Consider the following 26,685-nt stretch of genomic DNA (forward strand, 5'->3'; position numbering starts at 1 on the left):
GGAAAATATTAGGTTTAGCTGCTTTACTTCCTACAGTAGCTATAATAAACCATGCTCAGCTGAATGAAATTAGCAAATGCATTTAAAAAGAACAGTCTCCCACAGCACATCTGAGAAAAAAAAAAAAAATCAACAGGTTCATATATAAAAAAAATGTGGTTTTAGCCTGAATACTGAATAGTTTGTTGCAGGTTTACTGGAGTCATTATAGCAATCCCTTATTCCTTGAACATCGTTAGAATTCAGTCCCCCTGCCCATCTAGTAAAATGGATATAGCTCCCTGAGGATGAACTTCTAATAATTTACTTTTCCAGATTTTCATTTTTGCAAGTATCATCAGAGTTCAGCAGATTTAGTATTTTCAGACACACCGATATTCTCTCATTTTGAATAGCTAATCTTGTGAATTCTGCAGTTTTGGAAAATTCTGGAGTCGGAGGTAGCGCTCTAAGAAGGTGTCCAATAAGCTGGGCTTGGTCCAGTGCTATTCTTGATAGTCGATTAAGTTCTCCGTGATCTGGTAAAGTTAGATGAGTCATTGATATAAGCAGTAAAAGGTGCTTACTAAGTTGTCTGACATGAGTCAATGTCTCTACCCAAAAATTCACTTCGCCTTTATCAAACAAGTAATCATCTTCTTCCTTAACAAAAAGAAGAACAGCAGCAATTAGAAAATGACGTGTGGTCTTGATAATAGTGAGAACATTATTAAATATATGAATGAAGTTACATAAAAAAATAATGAGAATAGAGGCTGTTACAGAATAGTTTATGGGAAAAAAAAGAAGGTAAAAATTCATATGCATCATTTTTCAAAGGTTTGGAAAAAATAAAAAAGTTTCCCAGTTTGCCTAAGAAATTTTACTTTCAAAAATCAGGCAGTTATGGTATAACTCTTGGGAAACAGTGGAAGTAGAAAGTAGTCCTAATCCTTAACATGTGCTTGCCTTCCCCTGTGAAACTGTCTTATATTTCACAGAGACCTCTCTGTAAGCAGTATGGTAATTTGCTATATCATGGAGCTTTTTGAGTGGATTAAATAGAAAAGGAAAATTCTATCAGTTGGTGAAACATCATGAAAGGCATACCTAAACCACAAGCTTAAGAAAGGATTCATAATATATTTCATGGGTCGTATTAATTGTCAACAAACTTTTCAAAGATGTAGCTGCCCCTGCGCCTTCCGGTTTACCTTCCAGCATTATTTTGACTTCAGTCTTTTAAAGGCAAAGAGAGCACAGTGTATATTATACAGCATTAGGTTTTACAAAACCACCGTGGCAAAGGTTTTCTTTATGTAAATAGTCTTTCTGAAGAAAATGACTGATGTGAGCGAGGCTGTTTTGTGTGCTATACAGAACCAGTCACATGGAAGGTGGCACAAAGTTACCAAATATTTAAATGACATCTCTGGAAAAGCCAGCAGTTGTGAGAACACTGTTCTTGAATGCCAGATGTGCCTGGCACCCACAGCAGCAATTTAAATTCAAGGCAAGCCATCATCTGCAGTGATACCGAACACAATTAGTTACAGCCTCAAATGTTTCAGTCAACAATGATTTGTTAAGTAATTCTTGATGTATTTCAATGTTTGCTTGTTGGTCTTTTTAATTTTATTGCCAGGCAACAGCCATCAAACTCTATTTATATATTCTAAATACTGTCCGTGTGGATTTTTTTTTCACGTTGTAAATCAGTTAATACCAGAGCAGTGGTCATCGGGCTCCATCACATGAGATATTTCATTATATTCCTACCACGAGACTACAGAAATGCAGCGATCCCAACATGAGATGGCAACTGTTTTTTAGAATTACCAGAGCTGAAGTCTCTGAGTCTCCTTTCGGATCGCTGTCTCCCAGCAGCCACTCCAGCAGGATCGGTACACCAGCATGGATCTCCCCCCACTGCTGCAGCAGCTCACACAGTATGCCAAATGCTAAATCCAAGGCCATCGGAGCATTCACTATCCTAAGTGGAAACTCTGCTGAGAGAAAATATGCGTAACAACACACAGCAGGACCACAAACATTTTCAAATAAAATCAGCACAAAAATGATTTCTTAAAAACAGATGCTAAATTTACACAAACACATTTAGAATGATGAATTATACTGCAAATAAGTGAGACGAATGCTTATTTCTGTGCCACTTGGGCCTTTTCTCAATTCCAAAATAATATATGAAGCAACTGAAAATGCTGATGCTTAATATTTTTTTTCCTGCCCGTGTAGTAACATTCATTAATTTGGGTTTAAATATACAAAGATGCCTGTTAGAAGTGTCTCCAGAGACAGTCCTGACACTACTACATAGTGACAGTTTTTGCAAAACTGCAGTTATGCCTTAAATCTGATTTGATGATTCACTGGAACTCAAAACCTAGAGCACATCATGTTTTTAAAGGTCTGGGATATAAAATGAATCATTATTTGGTGTGCAATCTCTTTATATATAAGAAGATACACGTATATATACACACACAAATGAAAGAGAGATCAAGCACGCAGGACAGGCTTAGAGAAGATGTTAAGAGAAAGGCAGACACTGTTTACAATGCCATCACAGAGCTATATTTATACAGGTTTTGCTGTCATGCGAGGACCATACACAAAGCCATCATCCACAACATATTTCTTCCCTAAACTTCCCCACTGCTCTCATTTGGGCAGATGCTGTTTTAACTGTGTGTTTCCTAGGGCTGCCCTCAATAACGGAGTACATGAAAATGCCACGGGCCCTGTTTGCGTGAGAACTCCAACAACTGCATTCACAGGAACAAGGTTCACCACTGGTAACATTAATGCAATTTTTCTTTTTTTAATGGGGATGCGGGAAGAGGACTGGAGGAGAACAGCTAATGAACAAGCCCCTGTAAAATCCCTATTACTGTAAAATGGATTTTGGCAAAATTCATCCTTGTCCACAGTCACCAGCAAAAGAAAACTGTTCACTAAATGGTCTGTCTTTTAAGTAGTGATATCATAAGGACACGTCATTCTTGAAGACTGTCTTTTGCAAGCAGAAAACACAGCAGTCAGAATTATTTGGCAAAGTCAATACAGACATGCAAGGCAGATCTTACTTTTTGTGACTGAGTATATTTAAGCATTTCTCATGAAGGAAAATGATTATTGACATGAAAGAGACATAGCAGTGCAGCCGAGACCCATCTTTCACAACCCATGTTCAGAGGGGGTTCACGCACCTCTATTCTGTAACACCTCCCGAGGCCTCATGCCCACTGCAGGTTTTCTAGAGTATGTTGGCACAGCAGAGAAATGTACAGTAAAACACCAGGACTAGGGAAATATGTGTGCCAATGAATAAGGAAGTGCAGGAGACAACCAAGAGCAAAACAGACCCACAGGAAGATGGGTACATGGTATTTGACAGAGCAGGCAACGTACTGAGGAGGATGAATTAGTACTTGAGACCATGAGAACAAAGGACTGTAATAAGGAAGGGAGTGAAGGAGAAAGAACAGATGGTCCCTTCTTTATCTTGGAGTTAGATGAGGGTAAATGGAAATCTCCTTGAACAAGCAACAGGAAGGCAGGCAGTCAATCTCCTGGTGACACTAATAATGTTACATACACAGTTTGTCTCTGCTAGACAGTAAAATGAAATGTTCAAATCTGTTTTCTTCATGTCAGGACTTATCACTGTATCAGGAGACATCCCTCAGCTTTGTTGGTGAGGGAGAGCTTGCAGGGGTGCAGTGTGACATTCCCGCACCATTTATTTTAGGTATTGGGGTTTTGTAGGTTTTCTTTTTGCCGACGTTTCTTTCCAAGACTTGCTTTCTCTGTTGCGTGCCCTGCTTGGTACCAGTCTGATACTCTAAAGAATGGCTACAATGGTTGTCCTCTCTGTTTTAGGTTGCTTAGGCTCAGGTAGAAAACACAGTTTCATTCAAGTGCCATGGGGACCTTCACTCCTCAGAAATACTGGCAATCCTCAGAGCTGGAAATGAAGACGGAGCACAGGGTTCTGAGCCTGAAACCATCATCCCGGTTACAAATGCTTACAAAACACAACGTTTTAAACCTGGCTCTTCTGAATTCTGGTGATCCTTTGGAGGTTTACGGATGATTACTGAATGCCTACGATTGTCAATATTTATGTAACGTCTCTTGCTTGTGTCACTTTATTTCTATTTGAATATTTAGCAAATTAAGTGATGCTGGGAGCTAAAACCCAAACATGCTATTTCCCACTGCTGTCTTCCTGAAGTTAGCTGTTTTGGAGAACTGATTATAGATACAACTGCAGATATTTAAAATACCTGCCATCTTCTGGAGCCTTTTTTCCCTTTTAAGATTTAGACTCCTTAGGTATAAACACAGTGATGCTCTCTCTGTGAGTGAGAACACCGGACTACTGAGAAATGCACCAAAACATATATTGCAGCTTCTAATTCTCTTATTACATGAACATGCTGGAAACTACCAAGAGGCAGCGAAACAAGTAACACTGAGGTACTGCTTAGACTGAACTTGCTTGCTAGCAGTTTTTCAACAGTGCGACCTAGAAGAAAAGGCAGTTTTGTGGTCACATAACACAGCAATCTTACAGGGAATCCTGTGTTGCAACAAAGGAAATTTATTTTTTCCCCACAGAAGAGAAGCAAAAATAGTTACCAGAAAAACGTATAAGGAGATCTAACACACAGGAAAAACCTGAAGACCTTGAACACAAACAGTACTGACCAAAAAGATGCTGACCACCCTTCTGTGCATTGCAGACACCATTTAACTGATCAACCAAACTCATGCATCAGTTCTGATGTTGAGATCAGAGTGAAACAAAGCAACATCACTTTGATAATGCTGAAACTTAGGCTACAAAAATTTGGGTAAGACCCTGCCTACCTTGGGTTTTGTCCTAGAGAAGCCAGCACAGCAACCTCCTGGTACTTGAGGTGTTGACACAGATTCAACAGATCAGGCTCTGCCACATGAAGAATTTTCGCTTCCATCTGCCCTGCCCATCCCATCCCATCCCATCCCATCCCATCCCATCCCATCCCATCCCATCCCATCCCTCCACTGCAGAGCATCAGGAATGGCTCCATGGTTTCCGAATCGTTTCCTCAGCTGCCGTTCCTTACAGAGCACACTGACATTAACTGACCTTGATACCAGTTAACACAAATTTGATGCTAGAATAGTTCAAGATCAGATTTGGGGACTACCATTGCCACAAGGACAACAAAGAGATGGAGCACGTATCCAAAAAAGTACATCAACTCCCTAAGCTTGGACTGCTGAAGTAATACAGATAAATAAGAGCAAGCAAAGTTACATACATACTCATGGTTTAATAGATACAGAACGCTTTCAGAGGGGGAAATGTTCTGTTGCTTTGATGACCCCCAGCTCTAACAGCAATGGATGCTGTAAGCATGTACAGAAGATACCCACAAAAGGTTATGTCTTCTAAAAATAAATGTACGTGTCTTCACTGATGTATTAACTGTTTACAAGAACTGCTCCTCACATCATCGTTCGCCTGCAAAACAGGGCTGATTTTCAAGAAGCCACATATTACACATGATGCTGTGTTCATGACTCATGCTACGACTTCAGAAAGTGGTCTGAGCAAGCTGCAAGTTCACCAGGGGCAAAAAGGGCAGGTGGCTCTCCTCTCCCTGCAGTCCCCTTGGGCCATGGGCTCCTGATGCTTACCTCCAGCCAGCTAAGGTACTCGGCTGATCACCTGGTAAATTAATGCTCAGAATAGCAGAATATGAATTTGGCACGCAACTCGGTGTGTGGGTTCTTCTGCTCGGCTGGCAAGCTGAACTGGTTACCCTGCAGTCAGAATTGGTACAGCGGGGAGCCGGGGAAGGGAAGATCACAGGGCAGCGGGGGGCGGGGGGAGGAAAAAGGCCAAAGGGAGAGCGAGACCTTCCCGTTCAGCAAGCTGTTAGTTCAGGTCAGCTATAATCCAAAACTTCCCCATCAGAGTCACGTAAACAAAATATTAACAGAGATGATTCAAATAGCCTTTCATAATATAAGTAACTATTTAAAGGAACTGAATAAAAATTTTCAAATGACAGATTTCTAGAAGCTGCTCAGAGCTGATTGCTGCCAGAGGAGCTAAACCAGGAGAAATTGAACCTGTAGCTGTTACCAAACACTGAAAATACAGTAGTGGTCCTACCATAACAGTTCTACAAACTATCAGAACTGTCCTAAAATTATCATTTTTTTTTTTAAAATTCTAAAACATGTATATGTTCCAACATGCAAAAACATCACGAGCAAGATAAGCATCTTACTACATAAGCCATTACAGGGGCTGAAATACAAAAAATTCTCTGTGCCTTAAACAAGTAGTTACAAGCAGAAGAATTAATACTACTCCTTGAAATGAAAAACAAGAGATAAGAATCAGGTACTACATGGTTTTTTCATTTTGAGGAATTGAATTTTCATAAAGGGAAAGGGTTAAGTACTGCAGTGTTTTAGTCTTTGTGAATCCACCCACATAAAAATTAGACCTCCCACATACACATTCATATACTCCAAAAGCTTTGATCATGCCAGATGTAAATATTTCTTCTAGTAGCCTATTAAGTGTCCTCCAACTATACAATTGTACTCTGTTAAAGCCTTGGTGATATTATGGGGAACTGAGAGGATGTATTAAGAGCATACACACAGATTTTAAGGACAACCATGGTAAAATATAGGCAAAAATAAAAAAGCAGAAAATACTCCTTACCTAACAAAGCATTTTGTGATTTGTTTTATACTGGAAATTGTTAACTAAACTTAATTTTAGATCAAAGAGTAATGCAATTTTTGTAAATGTATACTGTGTTCAGAACAAACAAAGAAAAGTAAAACTGCGAGGAAGCTTAGCATAACAGTCCTGAGAGAAAGCTTCACAAAGAACAGTGTACCAACAGCAGGGATGTTTTCAAGGAAAACTTATAGGGTAAGTTCTCCAACTGAAATTACAGAAAGTATTTTAGGTATACTCTAAATTGGTAACATTTTCTACTTTTTTGCATCAAGTGCTGCCTACCTACGTATAAACGTGACTATATCACTATCAATACAGTACCCCATAACACCCTGGTAAAATAAATTCGTATCCTTGCTTCAGAGACAAGCATGGACATTTAAACCAACAAAGCTCACTGAATGATCGCTTGACAAAACTGGATATTTATTGCAGGTTTTCTGATACATCACCGTAACAAGATGATGAATATCAAGCAAGAGATCAGGTTCCCATCCAAATGCTGGCAGATCTAGCATCACACAGTCACTAATATCTGTAATAGCAGATTTCCAAATGGAAAATTTCACCTATTGAATCACCAATCACTTTTTGTTGCATTGAAGGTTTTCTTCTGTTTGGTGTTAAGTAATAATCAAGTTTACCCATATTCTTGACACATCAAATACAAAAGAACTGAGTGCAGCATTGCTGCAGATACATTTTTTACTTAAAATACTGTGTTTACATATGCACAGGCTTCGCAAAACTTAAAATGCCTTCAAATTTAAAAAAGAAAAATATCCCACTGGCCCAACCCAAGAGTTACATAAGCTGGTAAATAAAGTGAGGTTAGAAACCAAATTTCTTGTGTTGAAATAACCTGCTTATGCTCTACTTTGAGCTAGACAGGAATTGTACAACTCCGGAGCACGGCAACACTCAGGTGTCTTGCCACCAGAAGACAGGACAGAAGAAAAGCACTAGCAGTAGAAAGAAAGTAAAGGGGTGTTCATACCCACTCAGTCTCCACAAATAATGTTACCCGTGCTATCATCCCTCTAGGCACTAAGATTAAAAAGACAACCAAGAAGTAAAATGAAACAAAAAAAAAAAAAAAAAAGATGCAGAAATGGTAACTGTTGTGTCCGGATAGGTGGCAGACGGCTCTCGAAAGGCGACTTCTTCATTGAACTATGTCAATTTAAATTACAAACATCTAACTTTCCACTTTTTAAAATGACCATTTATGTAAAATCTAATATATAAGCAGATTCCTTTTTATAGTGTTTCATAAAATCAAAGGCGATTAGATCATTTCTATTCTCTCGAGAAATATCATTCCTTAAATGACGTACTACAACTACTTCATCTGTTTTCCATCTTCCTGCCTGAGTCTGGTTTATAGCTGTGCTTTTTCAGGATGACTTTAAAAAGAGGCCCTTCCTGACATCATGCAACACGATGTCAAAACACAACACTATTACAAAACAAACTAATCAAAACTAATTTCTTAATAGTTGCAGACTCCGAGTAGAGTGGCAGTAACGCTGCTCTCAGCTTTGACTTTGACTATAAACAGATCTGAGTTAATAACATGTCTGATTATGACGGAAACTTACAGCTCAGGACCGAGCAGAAAATTAAAGTTCCTTCTTGAACAAAAAAGCACACACATATTCATCATCTTTTCAAGCCCTTTTTTGGAATGTGAACAGAACAATATTTTTCAAGTCAGTAACTAGATTCTCCCCCCCTTTTAATATATATAGAGAGATACGTATACATAAGCTTTTCCCTTGCAAGCCTTGCCTCCTGTACTGAAAGGGTTTTATTACAAAACAACCACAGCTCACAGATCTGTCAAAGGAAATGAGCATTTGGACTCTACCACTTGTATTACTGCTTTTGCAGAACCTCCCCCCCCCAAAGCCATGTTCCAATTTAAACAGCAGAAAACCAATACCCCCTGCATAAACCCACGGAACGCATGCTTTCCCTATTGAAAAGGTAAAAAATATTATTATTCAGCTAATTGTTTAAAACACTGCCAATGAGAATGTATGTTTTCAACTCAAATTATGTATTTATTGGGGAAAAAAAAAAAAGATACATACTTAGAGTTTCAAATTAGTATCACCAGAACTGAATACATGACTGAAGACTCTTGTTATGGCGTGTTCCAACTAAGGAACATTTTGCTTAGCGCTGATGAAGATTACTGAATGTGAATGAGATGTGTGTTACAGCTGTGCTGTAGGAACACAGGAGACCAATTTATCTCTGTAACATAGCTGGGATTTTAGAATAATATGTGGAGAATGGTGGTGAAAGGTTTGTTATTTAAGGAACAGAGGAATAAGGAAAGGGTGGGTAATCATTATAAAGACTGTACACAAAAGTCTTCTCCCCACATTACTTGAAAATCAATATAATTTTGGGAGAACACTGAAATAAGTAAAAGCTATTTTAAAAAAAGTAACAGGCAAGCTTTCCTCATTGCTACGGAGTCATAGCCATGACCATCACAGCTTGCATAAGAAGCCTATCAAATCTGTAAGCTGCTGTCCTGTTTACTCACTTGCAATTAAAGCGCTGATAAGAAAAAAACATTTAATAGATCATTCACATGAACACTCCATTTAACATTTACCGCTTTCAGGCTCCAGTGCTGAGCACATGCAATTATTTTTCATGTATTCTTACTTAATTTTCAAGCATATAACTACTCATAACCTTTACATAACGGTGCCACTGTGTAATTAATAGAGCTAAACGAAGCACTGCCAGTAAATAATCAGTAGCCAGTCTTTGATGGATGAGCTGATTCTAATTCAGTCCATTCACTTTCAACTTTAATTAGTGGCATTGTATTCTACAAAGCAAACGGTTCCTTCATCCACGTGATGATCTAACGTTGTATAAGTGGACTGAGAACAACTTGTAAGGTGTTGAAATAAATTTGGGAATACAAAGTAAAAAGTCACAGTAATTACACATTCTTTTATAATGTAATTCTTTAAACAGAAATAAGTAATATAAAGTTCCCACTGCAAAAGCCACTAATTTTAACAAGTACCACCACACACCAATAAATCTTGTCAAGACAATTCAGAGTTTCAATGCAGGAGTTCTCTCTGCTTTTTATTTAATTAAACCAAGTGGTCTGAATTACTAGGTATATGTTGGTGGAATTTTTGCAAGATGCAAATACAGGCATAAAAATGCTTTGTATTTCTACACGAGTATTGATGCAACACTGTACTTAATTTTTTTGGTACTATAACCCTTGTTCTAGGTGTGTGCTTGTCATGGTGACAACTGCTAAGCAAATTTTTCACTTTTGAATTATTGGAATTTAGAGTCATTTTAGATGACTGGAAAAATTTCTAATAAACGTACAGAAATTTGAACTACTCAAGACCCCTTAGGTTACAATATGCTTTGATCTTGTTCTACATTTTCTCCTGAACATTAGTTTACATTAGTGTGTCTTATCCTTCTTCCAGCAGTTCTGCTCTAAAGGGTGGGACAATGCAGAGTTGCAGCTTCTTGCAAGCTGTGGCTATTACGCATGTCTGAGTAGAGAAGACACTTGCTAACTTCCCACAAAACATCTGAATCAGGTATATGTGCAACTTACTGAATGCAGATGTGTAAAGAACGGCTCACATTATTTTTATCTTTTTGCTGACATACATGTACATTGCTACACAATGCCATGAAAATATCATTAAGTTTGCAAACACACATAATGTTCGAAACTACCAGGACAACAGAACGTTCACACAGATGACCAAGAGGATGTTCTTCCTTTTTTTCTTTCCACGTCAAAATCTAAATGCCTTTCAATGCCTGCTGCAAGCTGCTTTCAGCGCAGCTTGTATGATCTGTTGTTACAGTTTTCTGACATTCCAGTGAAAAACGTCAGCCTGATTCTCCAGCTGTGGCCTAGACAGGCAGGTGCTGCCAGGGACCTCCTATTCAACCATTCAGTAATTGCAGATCACTTAGGGGCAGTTCTCCTGCAAGTGTCTAACAGATAAATTAAGTGCAACCGCGCCTATCAATCCTGGACCAAAAATACCTATCTCAGAAAAATTTTTCAAGAGCATTTTCAGTCCGTGAGAGAACCATTTGCTCTTCACAATGGGAAGAAGATGCACCAATGATTTCACTTGGGAGTGAGCTGGTTTCTGGACTTTCTTTCAGAAATACTTTAAAATGAAATAAAGCATACATAGTCTTCATTTCTCCACTACAGGAAATTTCGGTCAACATAACGGCTCGTTGATCCTAGTCAGCCTAGTGTGGCTGAGGCATTTCTAGTATCAGGACTCAATGTTTCTTCCCGAGGTGATGTCCACATTTCACCTTAAAGCAAGAATCTCACTTCCTTTTTCTTTCACACAGCTCTTGCCTCCTAGGTGATTTCTAGATTTTGCAGCTTCAGTGATGCCAGGCATTCCCCTTTACAAGGGCAGGTCCACACCTCTTCAGAAACGCTCTGGCTTATTTATCTCTCTTACTGAAATACCTGAGGCTCTGGCATTTCCATACAACTGTCATCTAAAGGCGTAACAGCTGGGTGAAGACCTGCTAGGAAAATTCTAGCTGTCATCAAGGCATTCTCTAGTAGGGCCCAAGTGACTTGGACGGTATGTCACTATCCCAGACATCTGTGGGGTGGCTACCAGCAACTTCATCTGCATCTTCATCGGACACACCACCATTTTGGAGGCCTTGACATGCTCAGGTGGATCAGTCAATCATAGTATGGTTTGTATGAATTACTATAAGGCCTTCTTCCAAATTTACAGGAGGAGTAGAAGCTGCTTAGTCTTGCATATAATGTGAATATATATACACAGACTCTTTGACTGATAACTATTATTCAATCCGTATTCAGAGTTCTTCAGTGGAAAGTCCAGCATAGATATCAATATACTTGCCTAATACAGACTTTACACTTGTCTTTTCCATTTCCTTCAAAGTCCTTTGAGGAACTGGTTTGTGTCTCTTCGGCTGAGAAGGAACTGAGAATGTGCCGTGAGTGGTGTGCCCAATATACTGATGTGCTGAACATAAGCAGTCCTTGCACAAGATACCACAAAAGTGAAAACATTTGTGTCTCACTTATTAATGCAGACATGAACTACGCAACACCAGGGACTTCCCAGTCACTGGGAAGAAACCTCTTTCTGTTCCCTCTGCATTTAATACATAGCTTTGAACCTTTCTTATTCCAGATATTCCAAAATATTCTAAACAGGCAAGGAAGACAGAATGGCTAAGTAACCTGTGACTCTGTCATTCATCACAATATGGAGTGCTTCAGACATCACCTGTATTTATAAGATGTCCACGGAAAGAAGAAGTGGCACTATCTATTCTGCAGGCAGAGTAGGCAGCCGTGAAGATTAAAAAATCTTCACTGATTTTGGATGGCTGAGTTGAGACATTATGACCTGTTTCACTGAGTAGTCAGCACCCCATAATGCTTTAATATTCAAAATGCGTTTCCCTCTGGCTTTAGCTGTATGCGCTCTGAACGCCTGCAAATCATGCCTCCGAGGTATCTAGCTAAGCACTCAGCAAACTAGTGACCTCCTTTCCAAACTCGGGTTGGAGTGACTTGCTTACCTCCACAAAACAGCTTTCTGGGAGAGGCAGGGATAGAATGCAAATTATAGGAGCAACACTAAATAGCTTTGGCATGTCCCTTCTTGTGATCCTGGTCTTACTATCACGTTCAATTTTGCAATGGAGGTAGTACTGTTGGAGTTGATAGTTTCCTGTACTGTATGTTCCTGATTCATCAGAGAAAAATCTCTTGCCTCCTGAATTCTAAAAGAATTTATGTAAAAAAACCCCAATCAGTGATAGTGTACCTAATCCTTGCTTCTTAATACATGCAGCACAACAAGGCTGAATTAAAGTTGCATTTCCTAACTTTTGGATACTTGGCCTTCCAATCTTACAAATATTCTTAGTGTGGGAAATGGGTGGCGGGGGAAGATGGCAATGCATGTGTAATTTGCCAAGTTCCAAAAAATGAAAAAGAAATCCATACCTTACCCAAACAGCATGACATTATATTGAAGTTCATGAGTTGGGAGAAACAGCCAAGCCACAAGGCTGATCACTCAGGTGTCTGCTGCTTGAAACTAACAGAATAATAGAAAACGGTAACATCACTGGAGATTGGAGGGATACCCATAGCACTGCTCCAGTGTCTTCTACCTAGCCCCAGTCACCAGACCACACAGTATCTCAATACAGGTCTCATGATGATTTAAGTCTTGGGTTTGATGCTCAGCCTCTTAACTACCTCCAGTCACACTATGTCCCCAAAATGCAGGAAAGTATTCCCCTTTTACCTCCTTTGTCCATTCTGCTTCTTCCGTACATTCTTCCTCTTTTGAACCCAGTTCAGTCTCGCTCTTGCTACGATTTTCACTGAAGATCTTTCTCCTCCTTTATGACCTACTCTCACATTGGCAAGAGTGAGCCCCTAACCAGACTGAGCATCACCTGCCGTTCCCTTATTCTCATCGCTTCAGCTTGACTCTTTCAGCAATCAACTGATTTTTTCCGATTTATCTTTTTCCCCTTCTCTAACCAGAAGCGATGGCTCATTCCTCCCCATTTTGCTGACCATTCACAGGTATTATTGAAAGCACGGGAGTTTTCACTTCAAGTGCCTAAACACAGCCTGGCCCAGAGCTGCAGAGTCCTTCTGAGGCACGGTGTTCCCGGAACAGGGCATCCTCAGGAGCCCTGCTGGGAACAGAGGTAAGCATTTCAGGAGCAGAGAAATTTAAGCTGCTTAGTGTACGCAAAAATCTTCGGTGGTTTTAGCTTTTAGCCTGCTCTCAGTCTCTACTGAATATATATATAAAAAGTATAGCATTTTATAGACCTATTTCTCAGCCGAATTTGTACATATTTTACAAAAAATATCTTGCTCCAAAGCAAACATGTAAAACAGCATTCAAAGAAAAGGCCTTCAATTTTTTTCACAGCCTGTGCAAAGATAGCTTTTTTCCCCTGCTTTCCTATGTAGAATCATGTCTACTGTAATAAAACCAAATTATTAAAGTAAAAAAAAAAAACAGTATGGAAAAATCTCAGTACCAACTAGTAAGGATTAACACAAGTAGCTGAAAAACAGGATTTTATAATGAAAAGTGTAACCCTAACAACAGACCATCAACCATCCTTATAAAAATACAAAGTTCACACTATTAATTTAATTTACAAAACAAATTATAAAGAAAAGATGGAGACAGAAAAGCAGAAGGCAGTAAGTTTACAGAAGTCAATTCAAGGTCTGCTGAAAAGGTGCAAGAAACACAGGATGAAGTGGGACAGCAGGCAGAGATGAAGGGAGCACTCTGCACAGAAAAGAATAACAGCTCTGGTATATTTTATTTGATCAGACTGGCAATCTACAAGAATAAACAACATCAAAGAGATTTTTGTCCCATTTTTTAACAAAATATGAAATGAGCAGGCATGCTTCTGTGTACGTGTTTCCCACCACAACCTCTGAACCAGCTGTACAATTTCAATCAGGTCTGACAAAAAGGATAAGGGAATCCAAAATATTAAGTCTTGTTTCTACGAAACTAGCCAGCTGGGTAAAGAAAAGAGACCCTGTTACTGTCCCACCTAGTGAAAGGCCAAACTTCAGTCATCAGACACCAGAAAATCCATTTATCTTCAAAACAAATCCATGAAAAAAAAAACACCACAACCAAAACAAACTCCCTTCATTTCACTGTTCAAGAACTTTTTTTTTCCTTTTCCTTTTCTTTTACATAAATAATGCCATTTGCAGTTACACTCCACGCTTTTTAACACAGACAAACATGTCTTTAACATAAAGACTTTTTCTGTCTTTAACATCTCATTTTTCCATCTGCACATTTCAACTGAGTTTCCTTCAGGAAAGGCCATATTCTACTCCACCTCGCCATGGACAGCTCTAGTTGAGCCCTCACCACTAACTGCAAGATTCAGGTAAAATCCTCTAATTTGGAGAATTTACCTTTACTCTGCGACAGCCTTCCACAGTGTTGCACAGATGATCATGCCCAAAATCAAAACACAATGCAAAAGGCAGCAGCTGACAAGCAAGGGCTGCCTGCCTTGCCTCTATTACTTCTATGAATTTGAAATGAAACCACTGATGTGTTCTACAGACTAGCACAGGACAGAATTCAGTTCATATGTATACGTGAGATTTCAGCCCGAGATCCCTTTCTCCCTCAGCTCGCCTTAGATCCCACAGTATTTGCACTCTAAGGTCTGTGCCAGCCTGGCATAATGGCAGCATGAAGTCACTGGCTCCAAAGAATCAAGTCCTCTATACTTTGGTATATAACCTGAGAGACTACTTCCCATCTCAGTATGATCTTGCCTAATTAAACTAATCTACGCAACGCTTACTGCTTTAGGAGAAGGAAATCAATATCGGAACCATCTTTTCTGAAAGACTCTTGACTTGTTCATTTTGATCCTACTCTTACTAGGCTTCAGTGAACGTGGCACACACGTTTTCCTGATATTTCTGAGAGGTGGTGATGATGGAATATGGGATGCTAGTATACTATATTGCAATGTGGGGATTTACTTGCATAATTTACATTTGGAGAATGTGAATTAAAGTGGAAAGATATTATGGAAATTTAATTCAGAGTTGTGCTGCTTAATGCCTGTACATTAGACAGAGATTTCAGTAAGTATAAGGAAAATAAAAAGAAAAAAAAAGAAATCTATCTTCTGCTGTTTTTAGCAAAAGTAGGTCAAGTTGAGCACCTGAGTGTAATGATCTACAGTCTTGAAGTTCTAGTATTACAATACACAATATGCAGACTCTGGAATTAGGGAAGGTTGGTTTTATTTGGGTATGAACTTGAAAGAATGAGTACACGAAGGAGAAATCTACAAAGTGTACTGTGGTCTTCAACACAAACACGAAATCAGCTTGTGTGTGTCTGCACATGAGTGAAAGTAAAAGCGTAATTAACATAGTACATGAAAAAATGAATGGGTTTTATTAGTCCTGGTAACAAGATATTGTAAGTCTAACCTCCACTGTGATCAAGCCAAGTGTATAAGTTAATCAAGACCTTCACTAAAGTATTTCTGTTAACACTTTCATCTTACCAGTGGGAATTATTTATAAAACCGTTTTCCACTGCTAGCATGACAAGGTGATCATTAACACAGCACAGACCAGGCGAAGGAACAAAATTAAAAACATGCAGAAGTGGCATTACACTGGTACTGTAAGCAACTGCCATAAATAATTCTGCTCATCAAAGTGATTTCAACAGTCTTGCTCTAAACCTAACAAATCAAAAGCCCTTTATAAAAAGTTTAATTCTCAAAATTTGAATTTCTGGGCTTCCCAAGGATGTTTAACTTGACTTTCTCATGCATGAGAAATCAATTTGTTCAGCCAAGCCAGTTCTGAGTTCCCCTTGTAAGAGCTCATTTGGAACTGATTATAGAAAAAAAAACCTGACGTTGAGTTTTACACATCTTAGGTTTTGAAGTAAGAGCCCATTGTATCCCACAACTGTTTCCCCCTATCAACACACCACGAATTAAAGCAACCAAATCAGTGGGAAAGCTCAGGGAATCCGCAATACAATAAAACCACCTTTCACTCTAGGGTGCTGCTTTGACTCTGGCACAGGTAGGTACTATCTTGGTCATTAAAAATGCTGAGTGGTGACTTAACATGAAAACAAGCTGGTGGTTTAGGTTAGTTTGCAAAAGTATTTATATTCCGCACCTCACTCCCACCCACACATACACAAATGAAATTCTGTGTGCAAAAATCTGCTTGCAGAATGTATCATCCAACCTTTGGTGAAATACCTCTCAGTACAAAATAACGTTACAAATAAATATCAGTATCCTCAGTGCACACCTTGAAATGGGGCTTTCCATGGGACAAATATTGTGCATAGGGCTCTGCACAGATTTTCAGCATTGTTCTTGCAGAGGTGATATGCTGTGATGCAAAGGGCAGAACAAGAGGAAATTTGCACCATTGATAACTGCTCAATCTCTGCTGCTGAAAGACAGAGTGCTTCATTCTCCACAGCTGTTGACTAGAGTTTTCCATAAGCAAAACATTTAAAAAAAATAAATGTATTATTTCCCATAGCATTATACATGCACTTCTTAGCATACATTTTTGTATTCTTTCTATGTATAATATAGATATTTACATTAACATTTCATATATTTAGCTTAAATATGAACAGTTTGCATACTAGATGTCTACAGTACTGAGACAGACTTTTAAAGTTTTGCACATTAGGGCTGTGACGTAACAAAAGCATGGAAATAATTAATTGAAAACTTGTAAAATTTAACAAGCTGTCCAGCCCATGACATAGCAGGTATCTCATCTCAGCCTTTATGAAGAAGGCCGTGTGTGGGGGTGTACCTATCCAGGGCTCTCCCAAATCTTTCAGATCGGAATGTCTGGAATACAGTTCTCAACTGCATTGTACATGAGGTTGATATTCAGGATACCAAAACCATCGGAGATGCTGGGCTATATTCATTTGGACTTCTGGATCTTAAACAATCTGAGTAGTAGGGGGGTGGTCACAAGTTATGGATACTAAACCCTTTTTCTGTACAGTCCCAGTTAGAAGAGCACCCTCTTTGTTCCAGCTTTCAGCTGTGCCGGGTAATGGATGATTGAAAAATTAACACCAACCTCCATATCCTGCATTTCAACCATGTCTAACCCCTGGCTGGATGCTCTGAGAAACTGAGCTCCCTATAAAAGGAAATTATTTTCTTTTAAATTGTACGCAACTCCCTTTCGTTCTTCCAGTGTTGCTCTTTCCCCATTCCCTTTGCCCAATTCCTAGTTATTAAACAATTCTTCTTGAAGCAACAGAATTTCTTTTCCACTGTTGTTTTCTGACTGTTTTGCAACACAATCTAGCTTAAAAAAAAGGCCTTTTTTTTTTTTTTTTTTTTTAAATACCTGTCATATATCAAATTGCTCAGGTCTGTAGCCATTGGTCTTTCAAAAGAAATCTTCTTGGGTCAGCTTTATGCTTTCAGAGCAACAGAGCAGTATTAATAAACTTACAGAACTGCAGCAACTCGTCAGCAAAACAACGTAATTTGTACCCAGATGTAATTTTTACAGATGAAGGACAAGCTAAACATTATTACTGCAAGTTTCATTTCAGCTTTTTCAAACCAATAAAATTGGAGTCCTTTATTCAAATAATACATTTGAACCTTGGTATAAGAAGAGCTCAATACAGTAGCAAAATGTCATACAGATTGTTGGCCAGGTCCTTCAACCTTTGCATATCATGGAACCTCTATTATGTCTCTATACAAATCTGTTAAAAACAGTATTTGAGAAGTCTAAGTATGATTAAAAAGCTGAACATTTTTGTTGATTCTTAGCATGCCTACAGTTAGCAACACAGAATGGCAGCTGTAAAAAAAACCAAGAAACCAAAACAATAAAAAAACACCACAACTCTTCACGACCGAGCTGTAAAAACTAGTCCATGTATGGTGGATAATACAATTTATTTTCACCTGGCATTCCTTGACATTCTTTGTCTCTCTTGTGGAGAGAGTACTGCTGTTCCAAAGGCTTCCAAAGCACCAGCTCTTCTGCAGTTTCAGCTCATTAGAGAAAGCATGGAATAGCTCTGTTCACAAGAATGTGATCAGTCCTTCAGTTCTTGTTTACTCCTTGAGAGGCTGATTTTGCACTGTTTACTCGCCTGGCTTGCAAAACTATTTTTTTCAATGAAGACAATTAACACTGCTACTTACTTTTTCTATACTCAATCCAGGAATAAAAAACAAGCCAATAAAAGATACACACACAGATTGTGGTTGGTTTTTTTTTTTTTAAAACACTAAAATACCGTACCCCTCTCAGAAATAAAGATCAATGTTTTAAAAGCAAACGATGATGAAGAGTGGTGCTATTTTGCATGCATCAAAGGAGCACACATTTGTTAAGCTAACAGGGACAATATTTTCTCAGCATGTACCAGAAACCCTGGTTTCATAAGCTTAGGAAGTTTCATAAACAACTGCAGGAGGGTGTGAATTCACTTTGGCTTCAAGTAAATGGTTCTTCATTAATATTTTACTAACACACAAAGACTCCAAGTTAAGTAGGTAAGCTGTGGATAGCAAACAGCCTTCCTTGACGCTGGCTTTGTGTCTAAAGAGAAAAGAACTGGCATCAGAAAAAAAAAATAAAATAAAAAGGCAGACAATACATGCAGTGATGGGTCCCTGAGCCCAAAGGTAATTACCAGAGTTTTCTGAACAAAAATATTTAAGCCCATTTTCTATCTCTGTCAGCCAACTTTTCCTTTGTATCTAGAGTCAATAGCCAAATGCTATTCAAGAGCCACCATTAAACCAGGAGACAATCATACTACGAATGCAATCTAAAAGACCTTAATTACTTCCCAATAAGATCTTCCAAAAGTTTTCATAACAACAGGAGATATTTTTAGGGTATAAAACTAGAATGTCAGATGTAAAATAAATATTATTACAAGGACCCAAAATACACCTATTAGCATAAAAACATGATACAAGTAGACTACAGGTCAAATCTGCTACTGAAACAGCCCTAATTTTATTCTAGCAGAGAGACCAGATGAATTCATTTACACCCCTAGACCTCAATTCTTTCATCCTTACAACTGACCTGTAATTGTTACCTTCTTAGAGCTATTACAGGAGATGTAAAAAACCCCAAATTATAGCTTCTAGCCACAGTAAGTATTTCATAATCTCTACCACGTGTCATTTTGCTTTCTGGAACAAACTTCTAAAATGTAAGGTCACCATAGTCATCAGGCAGTCACCAAGTAGCACAGGTATTTACCATCTATTTAGTTTCCCAGGATTTAAATGGTCATCATTACACATTTGTCTCCCTGCATGAATCCTGTTCTGTGCATGTGCACACAGAAGTATTCACCATTAAAAGCATGGAAGGGAAAAAAGATGCAGCCAGAGAAGCAGAAGACTGAACATTCAACATTTTAAGGACAACGTTGTCCTTTTTCTCTGTGAACCCCATTCTACTTATGATCCCACAATTAGAGATAGCATAAGTACATTATCAGTGATGTTACCTTCCATGCTTACGGTACTTTTCAGTAACATCTAGTGCACTTCACTGTGCAGAGTGTTCTAGTAATTCCCGGCAGCCTTCCCCGCTGCCTCCCTCACTAGGACCAGCTTCAGAGGATTCCCAGAATTCACCCGCAGCTGTTTGACCTTTCCTCCTGTCCTCAGCATGCCTTATCTAATATAAGTGAAGAGCTTTCACCACCTTACAGGGTCTCTGAATACAAAGTCCTACACCGTGTATTTGTATATAATGCTGCAAACTGCTGCCACAACTTTACACTTCTCCACTGAGGCTGCAAGGACTGCTTTTAACATAGGCTATTACATAGACTCCACACACAATCTTTTTAAAATAAATTTAATTTGTAGAAAACCATCTTGTTCTGCAACAGGAGCAGCTCTGCTTTGCTGTGAGTTGTTTCTGCTTTTGATTGTATCGTGTCTTTATCGTACTCTCTTCTGCTTCTGACTAGATGTGTCTTGTCTATGGGCCTTTTCTGCTTTCCACTGCTTAAAAGCCATTTGGATAAATGCCACCTCCCATTTAAACCCTAACATTCAGTTCAAAAGACTCCTCTTTCACAGCAGGCTTAGAAATCCAGCTCTTTTTAGTAAGCTGCGCATATAGTTACCAGAATGAAGTTATCAAGAAGACTGTTAAAGCAGAAGAAATCCTGGAGCTGATCCCAGAAAAAAATTTCATTAACCTTCCTTCCACTTGTCCCCAATACAAGGAACATAAACATATTCTGGCTAACATGATTAGCAGTTTTCCATTAGTAACCCGGACGATGATGTGAGAACTTCTGGCCCATCCCCAAGCAACCCGTGGCATATCACAAGATCAGACTGGGAGATTTTTCTGACCAACTGATTCCGAAATTGTAAGAGACTCTCAAGGTAGCTTGAAAATCACGGATGGCAATAAGTACTTTCAAAATGTTCTTTCCAATTTGCTGTTTTTTCCTACCCAGGGCCACAGGAAAGACCTGAACCTGATCCAATTGTGGGAAGCTCTTAACTTTCCGCATCATTGCAGTCGATGTCATGTATCTAGAATGAAAGTGCTCAGTCTTCTGTATGCAGCTGTAACCATCCACAGCACTACCAACCTCCATTTCTCAGGCTGCTCCAGACAGCAGTTTCAGCACAGTTCTTTCTACAGACAAGTTCTGACTTTGTGCTCTAAAAAGAAACAACATTCAAATGTCTGAATAGAGAAGAAAAAGCACCAGTCTGACCTACAACCAGAACAGGAAATCTATCACCTACAATCCTGCCACAGACTCCAGCTAATGCATCCTCAAAACACTTTGCATGCATGCAGTTCCTTAGTTTATGTTCAGGTAATTACCACTTATTTTTCAAAGCCAGGCAGCTGCCAGAACTGGTTTTAAGAGCCACAACTAAAGGAGTTGTTTGGGGCCTCAGAGGTCTATTAGCCTAACCAGAACATCAGGGCAAGTCATCCAGTGCATGAGAAAAGCTGAACCCTACACATTAATCTTTGTTGAGGATCACAGTAACCTGCCACTTGTTTTATTCACCACAGTCCTCCCATTTGCCTCACTAGAAGACTATGCCAACAGAGAAATAGAGCAAAAAATGGTGAATCTGTCCCCAAGCTTGGCAAGAGGATGAACACAGTCATATGAAAAGTAGAGTTCTGAACATCTTGTTAGTTTCTCTCCTTTATATACTGCATTAAGAGAGAGATACAGAAGTGGTGCACACATTCTAACCCCCAGTTACTTTCCATCTCCACTGTCACAACACGGACTTAGCAGTTCGTAAGTACACAGTTAGGTCTGGGGAGAGGAGAGTTAACGTAACATGCTGATGAGCTAAAGCTTTAAGAAATCTATTGAACACATTTACCCAATGGTAAACATGTGGAAGAAAAGCTCCTTTTACTATGGCCAACGTTTGCACATACTTTAAGTAACAGTTTGAAACCACAGTTTTTCAGTGCCAACAAGCAATTGAGGCAACAATTAAAGTAAAATATCTTTGTTTACTGTTTCCTGTGCAGTATGTGGAATGCTCTTATCATGCAGGTGAACGATATTTTTAGCATTTTAGGTTTCCCCAGCATTTACTCTTAGCTGTTTCACTAGCAACTGGAGCAGTTCAATCTGAGTCACTTGTCCTGAAATGCTTCATGGATCAGTCGTAAAGGACATTTGGGGTGCAAGTTTTGGGATCATGCCAGTCACCCATGATTTGCTGATATCACCTGTGGTGTTAATGATGAATGCCAGACCATTGTGCTGCACTAACATCACACAGACTGTGTTCTCTCTTATCTCTCACTCAAGTGATTTACTAGATCTTCTTAGGGCACATAATGTATGAAAACTTCTGCACAGCTTTAGGTCACAGAAGAAGATTTTTAGAGGATAGGAACAAGAAACATAAATCTGAGCAGAATTTCTTCTCATCTTTTTCAAATGTCAATATAGTTAGTCCGGCCTTCTCTTAACTTCTACTTTCCTACCTCTGCTAAGGCACCCCCCAAAAACCCACATGCATATAAGCCTTCTTGCACACACCTTCATGAGAGCCACACCTACTCTAGATTCATGAAGAAGTTTATTTTGAATTTAACTTCTGTATTAAGGATGTGTGAAAAAAAGAGAGGTGCAGGAAACATGCAGCTTTGCTCTTCTTCATGCCAAGGAGACGGCATGGTTCACAAAAAGAAAGGTTCTACTCAGTGAAATGCTAAACCCTAGAAAGGAATTCAAAGTCACCTTGAAAATGTTTTCGTTCTTTCAATCTAATTAAATGATATTTTTTCCTTTTCTCCCCGAAGCAACACATTTTAACTTCTCCCTTTACTCACATTTTCACTCTCTAGTCAATAAGCAAAATAAAAGTTGCTGAAAGGCTCCTATGTGCATTTAGTCTGATACGGTTAAGATAGGGCTGAGGTTCTGTGAGCCACTAAATCACAGGTCAATACCCAGCAATGAAGACTTCCACAAGACTCTCAACCCAATCTGCTCTGCAGAACAGTGCCACCCCCTACCCAAGAGGATGCTCTTCAGAAGGGGGAGTCAGCTTCTTTAAACCAGGCAGCTAATAATGGTTTTTGGCTTTTTTTTTTTTCTTTTTTCTGGTGAATCAAAAAATAGGACATTTGTCATTTTCACGGATTATTTTTTTCTGAAGATAAAAGGTAGAATCTGTCAGAAAGGGAACAACCATTAAGAGAACAAAAGAGAGCTTTGCATTGCCTTTTGTTCAGAAACTCCTGGCACAGGAGTATCATCTATTGCTTATTTCTTAAGTATGTGAAATGGGAACAGAAGGAACAGAATTAATGTATCTGAATTTTTGGCCAGTGGATTAAATCAGTAATATGTTCAAAACTGACTACCTCATCTGTAGCCCCAATTCTGTTCTCAGAATTACTCAAGAACTAAGGGAAATAACAACAAGATTGGACTGATTTTCAAAGATGCCTACAACGCATCCAGTGACGGTGGTGCTCGGACTGGGCCATTTATCTTGCTGGTGCTGCAGCCACACAACTTCCAGCCCACGAGCTAACTTTCTCATCTCTATACTATGCTGCTATTTCACAACAAATGTAGCAGAAGGTTCCTAAAGGCCTAAATTATACTCAAGAAGAATATTTAGGCTGCTAAATCATTCAGGCACTTTCAAAAGATTTACTCAAACCTGTGAATCTAATTGCTCATCTAAGCTTGATTCAGCACAATTTTAAAAATCAGCTAAACTGGTGCTAATGCTGACAACACTAAAAATGCTCTTTAAGCAATTTAAGGTTAATTTGGTAATTTACCAACATAAAGGTTAAGCTGACTAAAGGTATTTTTTATATGGAATTTTATAGAATTGCACTGGCTTAGCTATGGTAGTAAAAAACAGTTTATTCAAACTTCTCTAATACTGACAAGCTCATTACTTTACCTAAGGTAACGCTTCTTTAGATAAAAAAAAGCCATAGAGGAATATGACACCATTGAATACAATTTTTGTTTTAGCAGTGAACTACTTGAATTTTTCAGGCTATTCAGTAAAGCGCTCTTCGGTAGAGAAAGAAAACTCCTATTTCCCTGACTTAAATGTTCTTCTTTCTTGTAAGGAGTAACCCTCTTGGATAAGAAATACTGCTGTGAATAGGTCTAGACTTTACACAGCCATGGGTCACTAATTTAATTAGATTTCAAAGCAGCTATTCTACATTTACACCGAATACAATACTTCCTGTACCCTCCCTCATACTAAAAGGAATAAAACAATCCCCCAGAAGTTTACACCTCAATGCATGAGGAAACAACAACAAAGTGTACATACAATACCTTGACTTACAGATGGGGTTTATTTTGTTCATGTTATTAGTAAAACATTACCTACCTGCTAAGTCGGTATTTTTAGCAAGGAAAACAAAAGGTTTTCTTGTTTCTAGTGAGATAGGATTCTGTTTGACCTGCTCTGCTCACAAAATAACTGCTGCCAGACAACCTCAGTGACTTCCCCTCCTACTTAGGACCTTTTACACATATCACAAAATTAAATCAAACTTCTCTGTATGAATAAAAGAAATTTAAAAAATTAACTTTACTAGTAACCATGGGAGTTCTTGCCTTCTATTAAAAAAAAAAACAGGGTTCATAGGTGTTTTCCAGGGGGGTGGGAGGGGTGTGGGGGAGCAAGCATAGGAGCCCTGCTGTGTATTAGGGTTTTGTTTTCTGAGCTTTTCTCCTTTCAAATGAAAATGGGGGCTGCAGTTTTCACAGGGTTCTTGTATCGCATTTGTTGCCCTGAGTTTCAGACTCCGCGAGGTTACTGCTCTCATAATTTGAGTGATCCAAAGCTGCACAGATTAGTTATTTGAGGAAACTGGGGGGTTTGCCCTCACTAAAAGTCATGAGGGAACAAGAAGAAACCAAGTTCATATTCTCTTCCAGGACCTCACGTAACATTTCAAAGAATTACACAAGATAGGAGCTGTTACTGGAAGTGAAACCACACTAATAGACAGGATAATTTGCCTTCGGTTTCACCATCTATAAATGACCTGAAACTGCCTATTATTTGACACAGTCATACTGCTACACATTTGTAATGTTATTCAGCAACATGTATGCAAAGCAAAAAAGGCCTGTAACAGTTATATGAACCATCTATGCAAATAAGTTTGATACATAAGTATACACCCTCTCATAGTCTATTCTGCCAGCTTGTGTCATGTATGAAGGGCAGGGGCAGTTGTCAGGCTATAGTCAGGGATTCCTTTGGATCTCTGATATAAATCATGCACTTAAGGCGTTGATTCCCTAAGTTGACAATAGAGAGAGTTCTTCTGTAAGCAGCTACTGGGTTGCATGCTGTATAAACAGCAAGAGAGAGAACGTTGTCAGGAGTGGGTATAACGAAGCTAGTGTCAACATTTCTGGCAGGTCCAATGCTTGGATTTTGTGAGCAGTATTCCCACTCTGTGTATGGTGAATTAACAGCAGTAAAATGTGAAACATACTATAACCTATTTATACAGTGCAGTATTTCTGGAAATATACTGGCTACCAGGACATAAAAATTTTTGATGCACAAATGAAGCTGAAATGATAACAGACTCTTTACTCTCTCATGTTACTAGTGGTAATGGCAATGAAATAAAACTGAAGCAATTACAGAACGTATGAAAACAGGACTCTAATCCTCCATTCCTCTTTCTGATCTCGAGTCATCTTTCTGATCTCATGATAATACTGCTGCGCCACAATACTTATTTGTCATCATATAATGGAAATTAAAAGTCAGTCAATGCAAGATATCCCGCAATTTGTTATCAAATAAAAGGTTTAGAGAGCAAAGTTTTATGGCTTCTAATGAATTCCAGTGTATCAGCTTAGATATTTTAAAATCGGAGCTGTGATGAAAGAGCTGACTTTTATGGTATGAAAACTGAGAAAAAATAAGTAGATATTTGAATGTAATTTAAAAATTGCCAGCACAGAGAGCGCTGGTGATCCATGAAGTGTCTAAGCCCCAGACACAAATGCATTGCATACTCTCATGTGCACACAAAAAGAAAGGTGGTAAATGAAAATAACAAACAAAATTCAAAGGTAAGCTTGTTTTAATCTGATTGTAAATAAAAGTCACAGGGGCAAAACTCCTTGCCCTGCTCCCCTAAAAGCTAGAAAGCAAAGCACAAAAAGTAGAAAGGAGTTTAGTGGGTAAAAAATGGATCACAGGAAGGAAAAATAATAATGTAAAATGGAGGCAGAAAGAAACTGGATTTTATCTTTTCAAAAGCAGCATTCTTTGCTAGTCACAGATGAAAGACGGATTTCATTAAAGGCGGTTTAAGTAAAGAACAGGAATACACAACTAACTATAACTAAGAGGGTAATATAAGTTTTGGGAAGAGGTCCCTACCCTAATTAGCAACATAACAAATAAAAAACAATTATGATGTTATTTCCTTGATTATGGCCACTTCTGCTTTACAAAGTGGTAAGTGAGAACAACAGGAACTGATGTGACCTTTGTATTAATTAGAAGGACAGTTACAGAGCAATACCCCTTGGCACAGGGATACAACAAGGAAGAAGGGAGAAGATACAAGGAGCCAAAGAGAAAATCCAGCATTGCCTTATTTCCAGAGAAAGTACCATCTTGAGACATTCGAGGATGCCCCCCAAAGGCCAGCGTCGGGGACCTGAGGCACACATATGCAGAGCCTCTTGATACTCAAGAGCGCTGTAGCTGGGGCTAGATAAATTGCCAGAGCTGTG

The 26,685-nt window shown here is 38.8% G+C and overlaps 1 protein-coding gene across 1 annotated transcript in view; it reads right to left on the reverse strand.

Annotated features, from left to right (window-relative positions):
- Positions 1–303: 303 nt before the first annotated feature.
- The window catches only part of THADA (thyroid adenoma associated), a 163,314-nt gene continuing 136,932 nt past the window's right edge, over positions 304–26,685 (reverse strand). The window contains exons 36-38 of the mRNA XM_009880656.1: positions 4,710–4,723; positions 1,819–1,967; positions 304–642 (exon numbers count right to left, since the gene is read on the reverse strand). Coding sequence (XP_009878958.1) covers positions 304–642; positions 1,819–1,967; positions 4,710–4,723 — 502 coding nt within the window. The remainder of the gene's footprint in view (positions 643–1,818; positions 1,968–4,709; positions 4,724–26,685) is intronic.

The sequence above is a fragment of the Charadrius vociferus genome, unplaced genomic scaffold, assembly GCF_000708025.1.
Source record: "Charadrius vociferus isolate BGI_N301 unplaced genomic scaffold, ASM70802v2 scaffold192, whole genome shotgun sequence".
NCBI classification, from domain to species: Eukaryota; Metazoa; Chordata; class Aves; order Charadriiformes; family Charadriidae; genus Charadrius; species Charadrius vociferus.